Source organism: Cynara cardunculus, assembly GCF_001531365.2.
Source record: "Cynara cardunculus var. scolymus isolate 2C chromosome LG 17, CcrdV1, whole genome shotgun sequence".
In the NCBI taxonomy this organism is placed as follows: domain Eukaryota; kingdom Viridiplantae; phylum Streptophyta; class Magnoliopsida; order Asterales; family Asteraceae; genus Cynara; species Cynara cardunculus.
This window is the reverse complement of record NC_037544.1, coordinates 35,665,525-35,683,836: the sequence shown is the minus strand read 5'-3', so window position 1 is coordinate 35,683,836 and position 18,312 is coordinate 35,665,525. Positions and strand designations below refer to the sequence as shown.

The 18,312-nt window shown below is 33.6% G+C and overlaps 2 protein-coding genes across 2 annotated transcripts; one reads left to right on the top strand and one right to left on the bottom strand.

The window, feature by feature from the left end:
- Positions 1-2,326: 2,326 nt before the first annotated feature.
- On the top strand, positions 2,327-8,271 carry LOC112500799 (protein NRT1/ PTR FAMILY 6.2-like). Its single transcript, XM_025104381.1, has 6 exons — positions 2,327-2,422; positions 2,585-2,687; positions 6,060-6,277; positions 6,366-6,907; positions 6,996-7,339; positions 7,616-8,271. Exons 1-6 carry the CDS (start codon positions 2,420-2,422, stop codon positions 8,140-8,142), a joined length of 1,737 nt encoding a protein of 578 aa, XP_024960149.1. The 5' UTR covers positions 2,327-2,419; the 3' UTR covers positions 8,143-8,271.
- Positions 8,272-12,564: 4,293 nt separating this feature from the next.
- LOC112500254 (probable sugar phosphate/phosphate translocator At5g25400) lies at positions 12,565-14,132 on the bottom strand. The gene has a single exon (XM_025103656.1). The coding sequence runs from the start codon at positions 13,921-13,923 to the stop codon at positions 12,874-12,876; it is 1,050 nt and encodes a 349-aa protein (XP_024959424.1). The 5' UTR covers positions 13,924-14,132; the 3' UTR covers positions 12,565-12,873.
- Positions 14,133-18,312: the final 4,180 nt, after the last annotated feature.

Sequence of the window (18,312 nt, the reverse complement as noted above, 5' to 3'; positions counted from 1 at the left end):
ATAAATTATTTTAAATCATAGGCTTACATTGAATCAGTTACCACAAACTAATTAATTCTCATTTGATTAGACCCTATATGTATATATATATATATATATATATAGATCTCATCGAAAATCGTCCGCGTCTCTGATTTAATATCACATGTGATGGAATAATAATATCACATGTGATTGTCTATAGCAAAAGGGGTTTTATTGCGTTCTTGTAAAATAAAGGTGTTTTCGTTTGAACCCTTCCATATATATATATTTGGGATCATGTGAGACCGATGGTTTTTCGTGAGACCCGTGAGACCAATTCTCAACCCTTAGATTAGATCTACAAGCTGAACATTCATAATCACAAAATTGTCACCGTACAACTTTAGACCATTTGATCATTAGCGTATAAAGTTAATCAATGAACATAATAATTGGTCTTATGGGTCTCACGAAAAACCTTTGGTGTCACGTGAATCCAACCCTATATATATATATATATATATATATATATATATATATATATATAATCAAGATTCTTACGCACACGAGGCCTTTGATGAGGAAGTTTCAGTCTTTGTTCCAACCGATATTATTGTCTGTGTTGAATCTACTTACAGTCGGCTCCATCAGACATTTTAATTAGTGAGTGTCTAATTAAGTCCTACTTTGAATTTGAAATCTCTTAACATTTGAAAACTGTATGTGTGTATTTGCCTTCTGGAATCAATAAAGACAGCTACTTCTGGTTTGGATTCTTGCATGGCATGCACCAATCATGGTGCAGCACTGATATTTCTTTCTCAACGTGTGCTAGCTTATTCTGTTGAAAGAGAGAGTAATACGATCAGGGTGATTCATGATATGGATTGAGAGATTATTGATTGCTCTGCACTTGCTAAAATCCAATATGAGCAAGGACCAACTCAACTGCCATACAGACTCCATTGCTTTGTGTTTAGAACTGGGAAATTAAGATGGACGGATTGTAGTTAAACAGAAAGATAAGGATGGTGACTTATCCATGAACACCGCATATATCTACTGATGAGGAAACAGCATCTCTTCATTTCTACAGCATATATCTATGGCTTATCCTGACTATTCTACTGCAATGCCATCTGTTTTAAGATGGTATTGTGATAATGGTAGTTCATAGCCTGTTTTATCTAGTAGGTGGATGTCAAAACCAGCTTTAATTATGTATACAAGAAGATGTAGATGCTAGCTAACGGAATTAATCCCCCGACCACCGAACTATCGTACAACCGTCCTAACGTGTGTAGCTCGTACGTACAGTGATTAATTAGGATTAAGATAGAGATTTTAATATGTTATATGATTATTTTCTAACATTAATAATGGTTGAATAGAACCCAAAAAGAAATGTTTCCTTTTATGAATAGATAAGATACCTACATGAACCTTTCACATCATATAGCAAATATATACCTTCCATTTATAACATCTTTTATATATGTGTACCTACCCTTGAGAACTTGTTGGTTCAACCAACTTATACCACAAAATTGTTGGACCACATGCATTATGAGTTGTACATATATAGTACCCAAGATTCAAATTATCACACCATCCAAACATACGTACAAGACGGTAAAGCAAGACGGCCCGTATGATCAATCGTCTCGGTTCGGTTGTCTTGGATATACTTCGATTGCAAACTTTATACAAAATCTTGAGAATTGACCATACGATTCACCTAGATATGCGTAAAAACGAGAAGTTATAAGCATATGGTGCACATTTAAATGATCCATTTCGGTTCTCGCCCATGCCACGAAAACGATAGCGTGATTTAAGAAAGCCGAAAGAAGTAAAAACAAAGGAAAAAAGCTTTGGAGCTTTAGCTTTTTGTGGGGTAGAAAAGGCACTAAGAGAAGATGTAGTACACCAAAATGGCAAGAATGGGTATGTACCATGACTTGTTTTAATCGATTGTGGTTCACCGACCCTACGAAATCAATCTATACCATACAGGTAGATAGTAATTGCTTGATGCATTTGTAAGTTTGCAACTTCTAGATTCCACTACAAATCAACATCAACTTTAGTTCATATATTTAATCTCCACAAGAAATAGATATTGGGAAAACATATATATATATATATATATATCGTCAATTATATCTATACGAAACAGTGATATAATCCTCGACAAAAATGTGGTAGGGCTAATCGTTATCGATTTGAATGATCGATCGTTTTAAACATGGTAGTGGAGGGTCACCTTTAGAGTTGTACATCTAAATCCTTTGCCTATATAAAGACAAGCACTTCTATGAAATCTTGAAGTGTGAAGTGAACTTGAAGAGAGAGAGAGAGAGAGAGTGAGAGAGAGTGATCTAGAGAGAGAGAGAGTGAGAGTTCTTGGATTTCAAGTACTTCTTTTCATAGGGATACTTGAAAGAAGGAAACAATGGTTAGTGTTATGGGCTTCTATCAAACCCTAAATCTTGATCTTTCCAAAACCCTAAATCTTGATCTTTTGAAAAACCCTAATCTTGATCTTTAGAAACCCTAATCTTGATCTTTAATATGAAACCCTAGCTAAAATCTAACTGTTTTTGTGTGCTTTTTTCAGGAGGGGAAGATGAGTTGGACGGTGGCGGATGCGGTAAACTACAAGGGATTCCCAGCTGATCGGTCGAAAACTGGTGGTTGGGTGCCTGCTGCCTTGATTCTTGGTTAGTTCATACACAATTTGCTTCACTGTTTTTGCATTCTAACCTGTTGGGATCACTTATAATGGTCCTGTGATCAATTGGATTCACATGCAGCTAGGCTGGGGTTCAAATAAACTGGACCACCCTAGGCGCCATATATCTGGCCAGGACCAAATAGCTTGATCATAAACTGGACCAGTACCCCCACACTAAACTGAACTTTAGCGTTTGGCAAATGGCATCTATACATACATACATATATATATATATATATATATATATATATACTTCCATTATTAAACACATGAGCTTGTATTTCTTCTGGTTTCTGTGTCGTCGAACTCTCATCTTCTTTCCTTTTCGTTCATCAGAAAGGTGGAAGTTGAATTGAAGGTGGTTGAAAGATTGTTATGCAAGTCATTGTGCATGATTCATGCAAATTGGTTGCAAGATCAATCACATACAAAAATGGCTTTTTTTGGTTACTTAATTGATTGCATACGATCTATAACAACGGTTTAAGTCGTGAGTTCTAATATCGTGTCGTTTTAGATTATCCGACAAGTATGAGTTTCAAATAAGAAAGCTAAATATTGTAATGAAGTAAAAACCGAATGTTAAGGAAAGATTCATATCTAAATCATTATAGAATTCATTTAAATATGGATAAGTGAACCCATATAAATAACTTGTACGTAACATCGTTTCACGTATGTATATTCAAATAGATTTTTTTGGAATTTTTTCAATTGGTCACATAAAAATCTTTCTTCTTACATCCTCACTATATTTAACATTTTTTATTCAAACAAATAATGTTAATAATATATACATATATATATATATATACATATATATATATATATTTTACACTTGAAAATTCACAATAAAACGTTGGGAAGGTAAAAAAACCTAAACCTTCACAGCAAAATCACCGTAAATGTTACCTTCACAACATTTTACTATGATGTTTCAACTGTAAAAAAATAGTTTCATAGATCTCAAAAACATGTTGGTCTCACATATATATATATATGGTATATTTCTTTTACAACCTTGTGCATTTGTACAACTCTTACAACCTTGTGCATTTGTACAACTCTTACAAATAATGTTAATAATATATACATATATATATATATACATATATATATATATACATATATAAATATATATATATATATATATATATATATATATATATAAGGTAATATTTATCCCCGAAAGTTTTGGAAAATTAAAGAAAAAGAGAAGTAAAAAGTTCTCCGCATGCACTTGAATATTCTTAAAGAAGTAATTCAATATTCCCTGTCAAAACAAGTTTCTATGTGTATTTGTCTCTTGGAATAAATATAACATTTTTTTAAATAAAAACATAAAATGTTTTTGAGTTAAGTTTTACGGATCAAAATTATATTTAATTACAATTGTTATAAGACGTATTATATATATATACTAGAAGGGTATTCGCACAATGTAGCGAGATATATCTTATATAAATTTAATATCTCAGTCGATGTTATCATATGGTCTTATGTGATTTTGAAAAAGCGATGATGTTTTTATTTTTGAATAAAATATAAATTTGAAAATATCATAAAAATTTGACAAAAATATATCGATATTAGTATCAAATTAACTATTTAAAATTCTTTTAATTCATTTATTATTATAATTTAATTTAGATCTAAAAACGAAATTTTTTATATTTGGTTTAATAATATAATTTTCTTATAAAGATAATTATTAATTATTTTGTTAGATCTCGATAATTATCTTAATTATATTTTAGATTTTTTATATTTTAAAATGAGATGTTTATCCTCTATTGGATTATGTTTATCCGCACTTAGTTACACGAATTCAAAATGGAGCTTTGATAAGTTGTACTTATGCATAATTTACATGTAATATGCATCAATATACAGTATTTTATGCATAAAAAATGATTTTTAATAGTTTTTGTCAAATGTTTTATAATATAGTATAGATAAGTATACATGATACCTTTAAAAAGTGCATATAAAAGACTAATTATAAAATTAATATATCAGATATTATATAGAATACATAATTGTTAATGCTATAAAATTATATTATCAATAATTAAGTATTATAACGTCAAAACAAACAGAAAGCGTTAAAAAGACCATTATGTTATCAATCATTGTCCTCTAAGAAATAATTGAATGTATGTGGGTCCCTTAGTCGAAAAGTCGATGTATTATTCATCCCACTCTTCAATTTTCGCTGTGAGAATCGGGAGAAAGATGATCGGTCGTTTTTTAATTTGCAAAAAGAAAAAAGCACGTCTAATGACGTCAAATCTTTTTTTTTTCTTTTCGTCATAGACAAAACGATTATAACCGACATTATCGTTTTTAAGTATGTAGCTACGTAGATATACATGAAATGAGAAGATAATATCTGGACCCGGCAACAAGTACCGTCTTTAGTATAATAAATGCCCAAAACACGATAACTGTTAATAACCCAGACCTTATCTTCCGTGACCCCATCATCTTTTTAATCCAGAAATGATTGGTTAAAAATATCTCAGACAGATTCTTCATAAGTAAATTTTAGATAATATGATAATACATTCAATTTCATTTGGGGAAATAATAATAAAAAATACATTTATGCTTTTCTGTAACTAAGGGGTTGTTCACTAAATTTTTTATTAAGTCATGTATAGATAAATTTGTTTGTTCGGATAAATTTATATGTCTGGTTAAATGGGTGGTGTTGTTTAATTTTTTTATCTGAACCAACAGTCTGAATAACATAAATGACCGATTTACCCCCCAATATTAATTATCTGAACATCAAAACAAAAATCATAAAGAGTCCAACGATGAGGTATCTCATATGGGAAGGAGGTGTTGTTTTAAATAAGGGGTAGATGTGTCATTTTTGTGGCTGAATGAGGGCAACACACCATTTCTATATGTGCAATTAAGTCATATTCTGTGCGAATAAGTCGTAAGTAAACAACTCAAATGAGTTGTGCGAATAAGTCAGATAGACTAATAAGCCTAATTAAGTTGCAAGTAAACAGCCCCTAATTTTTAAAAAATTCTCTGAATTTTGAGATTTTTAGGGGGCGTATAGTTAAGAATATTAAGCAGTAGTTAATATGGATGTCTAAAGTTTCAGTTCTAGGTTAAACTGGAGAAATGAAAATCTGTCATTTTCATTCTCATTCTCGTAACTGAACCAAAAATCCCCCACAATAAACTCGCACACCCTTCTCATTTTTTGTGAACTAAAAAGTAATTTTCAATCTTCATTATTTTAAAATGTCAAATACAATATATCTGACTCGAAAGTAGGATCAGAATTATAATGAATAAAATAATGAAATCAAGAAATCTTGAATTTTGATGACAGGGATTGAAATAAGTGAGAGGCTTTCAACCATGGGGATAGCAGTGAACCTGGTGACGTATTTGGGTGGAACCATGCACCTTCCGAGCTCCACCTCGGCTAATGTGGTCACTGATTTCTTGGGCACCTCCTTCCTTTTGTGCCTTCTTGGTGGCTTCGTGGCTGACTCGTTTCTTGGCAGATTCAAAACCATTGTCGTTTTTGCTTCTATTCAAACCCTAGTAACTACTCTTCCTCTCATATAATTTGTCTTTTAACGGTTTGCTTCATGTAAGACTAACCTGTTTATCTTGATTGTGATTGCTTTAGGGTACGGGAGCGTTAGCGTTATCGACCAAGTTACCGAACCTAAGGCCGCCATCGTGCCAGCCCAACAAGGATTGCAAAGAAGCGAACGGATTCCAAATGGGAATTCTTTATCTTGCGTTGTATCTCATTGCATTGGGGACGGGCGGCTTGAAATCGAGCGTTTCGGGGTTTGGGACGGACCAATTTGATGAGAAAGATGAGGCCGAGAAGACACAAATGTCGTATTTCTTCAATAGATTCTTCTTCTTCATCAGTCTCGGAACGCTGATGGCGGTTACGGTGCTCGTGTACGTACAAGATGAAATCAGCCGAACCGTCGCTTATGGAATATGTTCGATCTCGATGTTCATCTCCATCTTGGTCATCTTGTCGGGGACTAAAAGATATCGGTACAAGAAGAGCACGGGAAGCCCGATTGTCAGCATTTTACAAGTGATCGTTGCCGCTATAAAGAAGCGGGGGATGGATCTTCCTTACGACGAGAACTTGTTGCACGAAAACTCTACCGACGGTTTAAGGATTCGTCATACAAATCAATTTCGGTAACATCTTTACTATATTATAAAACGATTACCGTATGCATATAACTTTTCAAACGACAATTAAATGATCGTTATACGATTCTTGTAGCTGCTTGGATAAGGCAGCAATTGTAGCGGAAGGCGATTTCGTGAAAAATGGTTCGGGTTCTGTTTCGAACCCCTGGAAGTTATGCACGGTGACGAGGGTGGAGGAAGTGAAGATGATGGTCAGGTTGTTGCCCATTTGGGCAACAACCATACTGTTCTGGACGGCTTACGCTCAGATGATCACGTTTTCCGTCCAGCAGGCGTCCACAATGGAAAGATCCATCGGATCATTCAGAATCCCTGCCGGATCCCTGACCGTCTTCTTCGTGATCGCCATATTGCTTACATGTGCCATCTACGACACTTTGATCATCCCGTTATGGAAGAAATGGAAAGGAAAGCCAGGTATATACATACATATATATACACACACATACATCACGCATTAAGTTGTGTATGGATAAAGCTGTCTGTGTGGATTAATCTGTCTGTATAAATTTGGAAAGTTTTTGTTTGGAAGGGTTTTTTCAAGAAGTGTTTTTTCTAATTGGGAAAGGCAGGCTCGGAAAAAATTAGCGAGCTTACTGAATAAGTTATTTTCTATATCATTAAGTCATTACCAAAACAATCAGTGTCTTTGAACTGCTAACATAGAGGCCCGACTGTCATTTATGACAACAGGTTTCACTGATCTTCAAAGAATGGCATTAGGGTTGATACTCTCAACCCTAGGAATGGCGGCAGCCGCCGCGGTCGAAATGAAGCGGTTATCAGTAGCGAAATCCGTTGGTGGCACCACCACCATAAACCCGCTACCGATAAGCGTATTCATGCTCATTCCGCAGTTCTTTCTGGTGGGTGCCGGCGAGGCGTTCATATATACCGGCCAGTTAGATTTCTTCATCACAAGATCACCGAAAAGCATGAAGACGATGAGCACTGGTCTGTTTTTAACGACGTTATCACTAGGGTTCTTCATGAGCAGTTTTCTGGTGTCGGTGGTGAAGAAGGTGACCGCCGGAAGCCACGGTGGAGAAGGGTGGTTGGCGGATGACATTGATCATGGAAGGCTGGACTGCTTCTATGGATTGTTGGCGATTTTGGGGGTGATAAATTTTGGGGTTTATGTTGTGGTGGCAGCTTGGAACAAGAAGGACGATAAGGCATCATCAGCCATGGAGATGGAGATGGAGGTGGAGGTGGTTTAATTAATTAATTTAATTAATTAATTAATTAATAATCGTTAATTAGATTAATTGTGTGCTTTTGTTGTTTATATTCTCGTCATTTTTCTTGTATTTCATTTAGTTATTTAAAAAAAATCGAACTGATGCTACAATAAAATCGGGTTTTATTGGACGTCAGATCTGATGCTTTTAACGGAATAATTTATAGAACGTAAATTTATATGACCAAATTATAAAGCGTTTTATTTAAAAGCGTTACAATATGTTTATAAGATGTTCTTGGACGTTTTGACAAGTTTAGTAAGGCCTGGCAAAGGCCCGATCAAGTCCCTTTTCTCAATCGATGTTGTAAGCGATTGGGAAATGAACTTGAACTATGTCACCTTTCGTTTAGGATATATTTGTTGACAGGTTAATTAGCTTAATGAGACTCACAGTTTATTCAGTCAGCTATATATGATTGTTGTAGTGTTTTAATGATATAGAAAGCAGCTTATTCAGTAATTTTTCAGGGGGAGACTTTATGTAGAGAGTCAAGTTTTTTTCCAAACTTATCTCTTCAAATTAAAAAACACACTCTTTCCATTTATGAAAAAAGTTTTCGAAATGAAAACTTTCTCAATCTATACAGATGTATCAATCTACACGTATAACTTTATTCATACATGATTTAATAAAAAACCAACCAAACAGTCCTTAAATGATTCACCTTTTATCACTTTAAAAACGTAAACTGAATAGAAAAAACAACTTCGTTTTTGGAAAACATACAGTGGATTGTCTGTTTTGTAAAATGAGTTACCGTAAATACGTTAACAAATGCACGATGAAAATTTATTTATGAAGTATGACTTTATTTGTTAGAAATTTTGTAATTCATTTTTGACTTTTTTTTTATTAGGGGTGGTTTATCAAATGCTTATTCAGATAAGCGCTTACTAAGTCATATTACTTTATCAGATGAATATGATAATGCAGGTAAGTGAGGGCGATGACTCTTACCACCATTAGCGGTTACCGGGTAAATTGTTACATATGACCATGTTAGTGGACTAAAAAACTTACCCGGTAATGAGTGATAATATTGAATTTTACCGGTAAACGTTTATTCGAATAAGCATTTGGTAAACGACTTGTAACTTAGCCAAATATATCACTAAGGGTGCACGCGGGTTGGGTTGGGTGGTTTACAACATTTTTACAACCCAACCCAATTATGACGGTTTGGAAAAATCTCAACCCAACCCAACTCTTGCGGGTTGAAGCGGGTTGGGTTGGGTTGACGGGTTAATAGTTATATAAATTTGACGAATGAAATAACTCATAAAACTTAATTTTATAGACCATACTATAAAGCGTCATATCTAAAAATGTTACAATAGGTTTACATGACTTTTTTGGACGCTTCAACAAGTGTTTTAGAATGATATTTAAATAAAATGTCGTATTAGTTATTTTATATAAATATTTTGAGAAGTGTCACTAAAACTCATCTATTTATAGGACACCTATGTTTATATACATTTTTCAAGTCGTGTCGTATAAAATAACTAATACAATACTTTATTTTAAAAGCGTCATAGAATTTGTTAGGACGCCCAAAATCATCCTATAAACATATTGCAACTCTTTTAGATAAAACATTTTCCTTATTTCGTCCTATAAAGAATCATATTAAGACGCTTAGACATTTTAGGCATCCTATAAGATCTAATGTTGTTGTAGCGAAATGCTATAACGAAACAATTTATTTCCACTAAAGTACAACATCAAATGACGGGGTATTTAGATTGATAGATTCGTCAACAAAATATCTATTAGTGTCATTCATATTCTTCGACATATCAATTTGTTGCTGCTGCAAGAAAGATTCCAATAATTTTCTCTTATTAATCAGATTATTTGTCATCATTCTTTGATCATAAATCTCTTTTGGTAACCTATATGTTTAGCTAAAATGAAATACAAACATAATATCAATAAAGATTATACATTATTAATATATATATATATATATATAGGAGTTGGGCTACTACTAGAAATTATCCTTGACTTATTGAAGCGGGTTGGGTTGGGTTGACGGGTTAATAGTTATATATATATAAATAAAATTTTATAAAAATTATATATTAGCGGCGGGTTAAGCTAGGCCCAACCCAATTTTAACCCTCCTACTTGGCGGGTTAGCGGTTAAGCGGGTTGGGTTTAATTGGATTGTTAGCAGGTTGGGTTGGACGGGTTTTATGGGTTGACGGTCTTTTGTGCACCCCTAAAAAAGACCATAATGCTTTCAATTTAACTGGAGTTTGCAAACCAAAAACGATATGCAAACCACATCGACTATCGATGTAATAAATAAAGTTCGAAGACATAAAAACGAAAACTTTAGCATAGTATAGGGACCAAAATTGTAAAGTAGTCATGAATTTTTATCAATGTCTCTTGAGAAGGAACAAAAACTATGTGTATGAAATGTTGGGTACCATGGAGCATTTACTCTTTTGGTTCTATGAATTGAAGTTGGATATTTATTTTAAGCCCAATTTTATCATGGTACAATAAATGGCTGTCTCAATTCAGACATTTGGTAGCCCTACACATATATCATTATTATCATAAATGTGAAATGGTCCAAATTCAGATGATAGAGAATTCTAACAGGTAATCTGGATTAAGCCACATAAATTTGATATATCTTCTAAATCGTGTTTGGGAGATAAGATGTATGCATCAGTTTATTTGGATCAAGAAATCTTGAAAGACTGGTCATGTAGATGAAAAAACTTGATCCTTTTGGGGTTACGTACAATTAGTTCGAGTTATAGGAGTTGGGCTACTACTAGAAATTATTAAGAAAACCATTTACCTTCAATAAGTCAAGGATAACCAAAGGGCATTTGACCTAGCGGTATCGTAGTCTTTGGCCTTCTAAGAAGTCAGGGGTTCAAACATAACCAAACGTGAGAAGGGTGTGTAAGTTTATTTGTTGCATTTGTGGTATATAAATATTATATACTTCAAAAAAGTGTCAAGGCTAGAGATGCACAGAAACCCGAAAAGGCCAAGACCTAGCTAACACGAAAAGCCTAATCGGGCCAATTTTTTTTATCGAAAGTCCGAAAAATCGCATCTTGAAAAAGCCTAATCAAGTCTCTTTTCATACCCCAAAGGTTGGAAGGCCAGAGAAGACCCGAATCTTTCTTCTTTTTTTTTTTGCTTACTAAATCAGGCTTGGAGGGCTCGGGTCCAAGACCAGCCACGAAAAAGCCTGGTTGTGTGCGTGCATCTCTATCATGTGTCTTGCTAACGTAGTAAGTCAGTATATGGGTTACTGGTATATCACAAGTTCATTGCAGGTCAAATATTATATACTTAAAAAATGACGTAAATGATGTGTCATTAGCAACAAACTTGATACCATTACATAACACACTGGTTGTATTTTCATATTTCTTTAAAAAAAAAAACCCCTAAGAATATTAAACTCTAAGCGATTCAAAGCCAGAGTAACACGTGTATTAAACCCGTATTTCTTTTCTCCACGATACGAATATCCCTCGATTAAATTTACACAACTCCAAAAGACTCAAAATTGGTTTTCTCGAAAAGAACACAACAAACAACAGAAAATTCACATGTAAATACAAACTACAATGAGATGCCGAATTGGGTTGCAGCATTTCATGAGTTTCAGTATCCAGCCAAATCCTAAAGAAGACGAATACTAAGAATCGCCACATCATCACAAGCCGATACGCAAATCAAACCCATAAAATTCTAGCCTACTTTATCAATTAACCAAACCAACATTCCCACATACAGGTAAAGTTTGTGGATAAGATGTATGTAGAAAGTGTATCCCGTACAGATGTAGAGTCTGGAGGTAAGATATATGCAGATATTGTATCTCAAACAAAGAAAGAATCTGGGGATAATATGTATGCAGACAGTATACCCCATACAGAGATAGAGTATGGGGTTTGGATATATGCAAACACCGGTAGATTTTGGGGTAGGATGTATGTAGAAAGTGTATCCCGTACAGACGTAGAGTCTAAAGGTAGGATGTATGCAGACATTGTATCTCAAACAGAGAAAGAATCTGGGGATAATATGAATGCAGACAGTGTACCCCATATAGAGATAGAGTTTGGGGTTCGGATATATGCAAACAGTGTATCCCATACAGTGGTAGATTTAGGGGTAGGATGTATGCAGACAAAGAGGTAAGAGTCTAGGGATAAGATGTATATAGACAGTGTATTCTGTATATTCTGGAAGTAAGATGTAAGCAGATCTGACATCTACCCTGATATCTGTCTTGTGCTATATGGCCACAAATGAAACAATATATCTTCAAGAATCAAATGTTCATGATCTAAAGATAGATCGAATCATCAACAAGAAAACACCAAGAAACCAAGAAAGATAACACAACCAGAATTCATCCTACAAATCAAAGATTTGATTATAAATATATATGTGTATCACATACCAAAAGATAAATCTTTCTCAAATCATCACAGTGCATGAATCAGCAAACAGCCTCAAACTCAAAAGCCCGAAACCGTCAAGTGACGAAAAGACGAACATAAAAACGATAAATTAGACATAAAGTAAGTTCCTAAATCCATCGATAACGAAACAAATATACGAGGGTTACCTCACCCCATATGACTATTTTCTGATCTTTCTCTACGCCTTTCGTGTTGTGAAATGTGGTGACGAAACCAACATACACAAAAATGTGTTTCAATCATCGGACTCCGTCTTATTGGCAGATTTTTCCCCTTCTCGTTCCTCCAACAATTTCCCAGATTCGTCATCCGGTTGAGCCGCCTTCTTCTCCGCTTCCTTAGCCTTAAGAGCCTGTAACTTAGCATGATTGTAATAAGCAACACCCAAGAAAGCAATCGCGTAACCGAAAAGATTAATTGGGGTTACGGTATCTTTAATCACAGACCAAGAAAACGCGATCAACAACCAATCTTTCACAACCCCAGCTACATTCATGGTCAAAGCCGAAGTCTTTCCAACGAGCAAGAACACAGCAAGATTCAAAGCAAATGCACATAACGAATTGGTTCCGAAGATCAAGTAATCGAAATGGAAACTCGAAGTATCTCTCAATTTAGGGAATTCCACGATCATCCATGGAATCGACAAGAAAGCTAAACAACAAGGAGCAACATAATACAGCGAAGTGATCGGATTAAACGTGATTCCTTTCGAAGTTAACAAAATCTGAATCAAAACCAATCGAGTCGCTTCGAAACAAACAGCACCAAGCTGTAAAGTAACACCCCAAGTATTGAATTGAGCCTCACCATAAGCAGCAATTGCAACCCCAAAAGAGATCGATAACATATTCGTCATCGTTTGTGATTTAAACCCTTCTTTTTTAAACAAAACTCCAATCGAATAAACAGCAACAGGCATCAAGGCTTTAAGCATTTGAATAAAGGAAACAGAGAGATAAATGTAAGCAGAATTCGAAAGCCATAAACTGAGAGAGTAAAGCAAACCAATTGGAACAACGGATTTGAGATAAACATCACGAGTCATCTGAACTGGTTCAACAACTTTCAGAAGATTAACGAGGATGTAAGCTAATGAAGAACAAAACCCCATGTGGATCATGGTGAGTGAGATCGGATACGGCCAATTGTACATCTTTCGATCCAAGATGTATTTGTTGTAGACGATTACCGTGAAGCTAAGGAAGATCCATATGGCGACGTAGGTATATGAGAGTATGATCTTCTTCAATACACCTTCGCTTAAGGCTCCTCCTTTCCCCATTTCTTCGATTGGATCTGAGTCGTAAATTAGGTGAAAATTTGATCGATTTTAAAGGGGAAAAGAAGGAATCCCAAGTTGGGAATTGGGAAATTGGAGTGCGTTAGAGATGGGGTTTTGAGAAAACTCGATTGAATTATTTGGGGGTTTTGAAAATGGTAGTGCGTGTTTGAGGGTGAAAGTGTGTGAAAATGGAGGACTTGGAAGGGATGAGAGTCGTTTACAAGTCGGGGATGAGTGTTATATACGAAAAGAGAAAAAAAGGTATTTATTTTATTTTGAATCAAAATCATTAATTATTCGATTATATATTTAAAGTATTTTTTTATAATAATAAAATATACTAAAAATTGTGAATAAAAATAATAAAGATTACGATTTTAAAATGAGTTTTTTTTTTAACTCTTAATCTATACTCTATTATAAAGCATTTGGCAAAAAATTCTTAAAAACCATATTTTATGCACGAAGTACTGTTTATTAATGTATATTACTTAAAATTTAAAATTACAAGTAAATTGTGCATAAGTACAACTTATTAAGCTCCATATTTGAATTCGTGTAACTAACTGCAGATAAACATAATCAAATATTGGATAAACATTTCATTTTAAATATAAAAAAATTAAAATATAATTAGGATAATCATTAAGTTTTAACAGAATACTTAATTATTATTTTTATAAAAAATTATATTATTGAATTATAATTAAAAAAATTACACCAAAACACAAGAACTTTAAAAAAGATTAATTTGATACTGATATCAATATATTTGTTTTTCAAAATTTTATGATAATTTCAAATTTATATTTTATTTAAAAATAAAAACATTATCGATTTCTCAAAACTAAATAAAACCGTATTATATCGATATGAAAAAGAAGAAAACGAAACACTGAAATCAAGATGTATCTCGATGCATTGCACGAGTACCCTTCTAGTAATTTTATTAAGAGACAACCTCTGAATTGTTAATAGGTGAATCTTGTTTGACAAAAAAATATAACTATCTCTTAATGGTTCTAAAACCCTCTGAATGGTTTTGTATCATGTGTCTCCCTTAACCATTCAACGTCTTAATTTCATTGTAAACAATTACCAAACAATTATATTTCATTTTGCATTATATCATGACAGCTTCTTTATGATTATGACCACTTAATCATTCTGCACCAAACCATTCAACAACTGTCAAACAGCTCATAAATAAAACTATTTATCGAATTTACAATCATCTAATTATTTTTATATTTCCAAGGGAAAAGTCTAAAGTCCGTGTATCTAACAAGTTTTAGAAAGTCCAATGAGTTATTTAACAGATTTTAGAAAGTCCAAGGAGTTATTTAACAGATTTTGGAATGTCCAATGATTTATTTGTTTCAAAAATTGTCCAATGATTTAATCATTCCAAACACTAAAGTCCATTAGGTTTTTTTAGACTTTTCCCTTGTTAAAACGCCTAACAGACCTATAAACTTATTGTAACATTTTTAAATATGATGTTTTTTGTTTTGATCATATAAACTTAAGCTATGATGGTTCTACATTTTAGGCATCCTATCAAACCAATTTTTGTTGAGTGTTTGGTGTTATCCAATGAACATTATAATCTTATTTTCATTAAATTACGGTAAAAATTATGACCTATATATGTGATGTCAATTTATTATGTCACAGTATGAACAATTTTTTTTATTAACCTGGATATTCAACCCGCTATGCGAGCCGACTAATCCCAGGGCGACCACCTGCTTTCCAGATAACCCGGAGTCACCACATTTGAACCTTCGTGGCCACAAAGGGATTTTTATTCCTCCTTGGATTTGAACCTGAGACCTTCTAGTACTTTTGACCTTTGAAGCCAAGCTCAAAAATATGAACAATTTTAAATTCATGTTTACAGTTTTCATCAGAAAAAATATATATGCGATGTCAATTTATCATACTTTAATATTTTATTTACAGTTTTTAACAAGCAAAAAGTTATGAAGAGTAACTTAGAAGACTGGTGGTTTACTTGGATAAAGGTTGAAAACGTTATTAATGCTTGTGTTTTCTTCGTTTTAGAAAAATAGAGCTATAAAGAGTAAAAAGGGTATGAAAATACGGCACTTTAAAACGTACGTTGAGATATTATCACATAGATGATGATGCAGAAACCGAATAAACGTGATTACTATCAATGGTTTTATCCTTGTAAGAGTATTTCAAGGGGAAGTAGAATGAAAACGGCAGAGTCCATGTGATCCCAGTTTTCGTATTTAACATTTACATTAACCAAACTAATGTGTTTGGAGCAGGTAATTGTAGAAACGTACAATTGAAAACTACCAGTAAATTTGCTTCATTACATGTCAGATAGAGGCTTTAAAAAATCACCTGAAACTGAACGAATATATAAATTACAAATTGGAAAAAAAAAAAAACCCTGTTAACAAAACCACAAATGTTAGTTGAATGTTATATTGTTATGCTATAATCGTAGTTGAAATTATTTCGATTGTGCCATTATTTTTTGTGTCAACAGGGGCGGCAAAAACGAACGATTTATAGTTCTAGGCTAAATCTAACTTGTAAAATAGGAGAACGGTTCCAATCAGATAGGTTCAGAGGCTTTGCTTCATGGTAAAGCTTCATTTCAACGTGCACCTTGAGGAGGAGGTTGACACAAAGAACGTGAGATGATTCTTCGCTTACGCCGAAGCTTCATTGGTGCAGGTTGAGAGGCTTTGCTTCGTGGTGAAGCTTCATTGCATGCGTTTTCCGTGATTCTGATAAATATCTGCTCAAACTAAACACATTCCAGTCACCATATACATATTTCATAAGAAGATTTTTCTGGAACATCATAAAGCTGCAAGGATAAAGTAAAGGGGGTTAGCAAGAAGCAGGGTGTTGTTTCCCTCGACATTCCCTCTAATTTTGTCTCTGATACTTATTTAAACTTTTTAGTATAAATTTCATGTACTGTATAACTTTTTACGTCCTCTAAAACAAAATTGATGGTCATTCAACCACAAGGGCGGTGTCTGATTGGTTTGAGCTTGGCTCCAAAGGTCGAAAGTACCAGGAGGTCCCAGGTTCAAATCCAAGGAGGAATAAAAATCCTCTTATGGCCACGGAGGTTCAAATGCGGTGACTCCGGGCTATCTGCAAAGCAGGTGGTCGCCCTAGGATTAGTCGGCTCGCTTAGCGAGTTGGATATCCAGGTTAATAAAAAAAATTGATGGTTAATCTGTAATTTTCTTCGCCTTGTAGATTTTCTGACTCTAAAACTGAATATACATCCATATAACACATCAGATCACACATCTGTCCTTTTACTTTGAAAAAGCACATGATATGTTTTCCTCGATCTGTCATGGCTTGTAATCATGAAACGATTTTAGGCATTTATCGATATATGCCATAAGCATACGCTAGTAATACTTTCCATTGTGTGCATAGAAATCTTGTTTTATTATTGAATCAAAACGTACAAAAACGGCACATTTTAGGAAACGTTGTCAAGTCAAAATTATATTCAGGGTACATAACATTCAAGATCATAATCATATTTGTCAAAAAAGCAAATCAGGGAACTGAAAGTAATTTTGACGCGTTCCTCTCATAAAAAATGTACAACTGCAAGATCACACAAGCTGATTTGAATGCACTTTAGTGAGTTAAATCAATCCAGTAATTTTTTATTGATTGTATTTGTAATAATGGTGGGATAACGTATTTAAGCATAGTAAAAGATTTTATATCTTAAATTGTAACATTGAAAGATAATACAGATAAGAAAAAAGTTGTTGGCACATCTGACTCATAAGTTAGCTGCTGGCACAACTAACAAACTTATGGGAATATTATCCTATCATGTGAGACAAGGCTATTTTCATGAGACATGATTTTTACACTAGAAACTTCACAGCAAAACACTGTAAAGGTAACATTCATGGTGTTTTGCTATGAAGATTTGTTTTTTTTTACCTTCACAACATTTTGTTGTGAAGTTTCAAATGTACAAATCGTGTCTGTCTCACGTGAACCCAACCCTGTATACATATGTTTATTGGCATAAGTTAGCTTATGTCGTGCCAAACATGCCCCTTTGTGTATGTATATGCATATACATATCTATATCTATATCTATATCTATACTATATTATAAAGCATTTGGCTAAAACTCTTAAAAACTCTTAAAACTCTTAAACCAGATTTCCCATATCTGAATTCGTGTAACTAACTGCAGATAAATACAATCAAATACATGATAAACATCTAATTTTAAATATAAAAAATCTAAAATATAATTAGGATAATCATTGAGTTTTACCAAAATACTTAATTATTATCTTTATAAAATGTTATATTATTAAACCAAAAATAAATTATTTCATTATT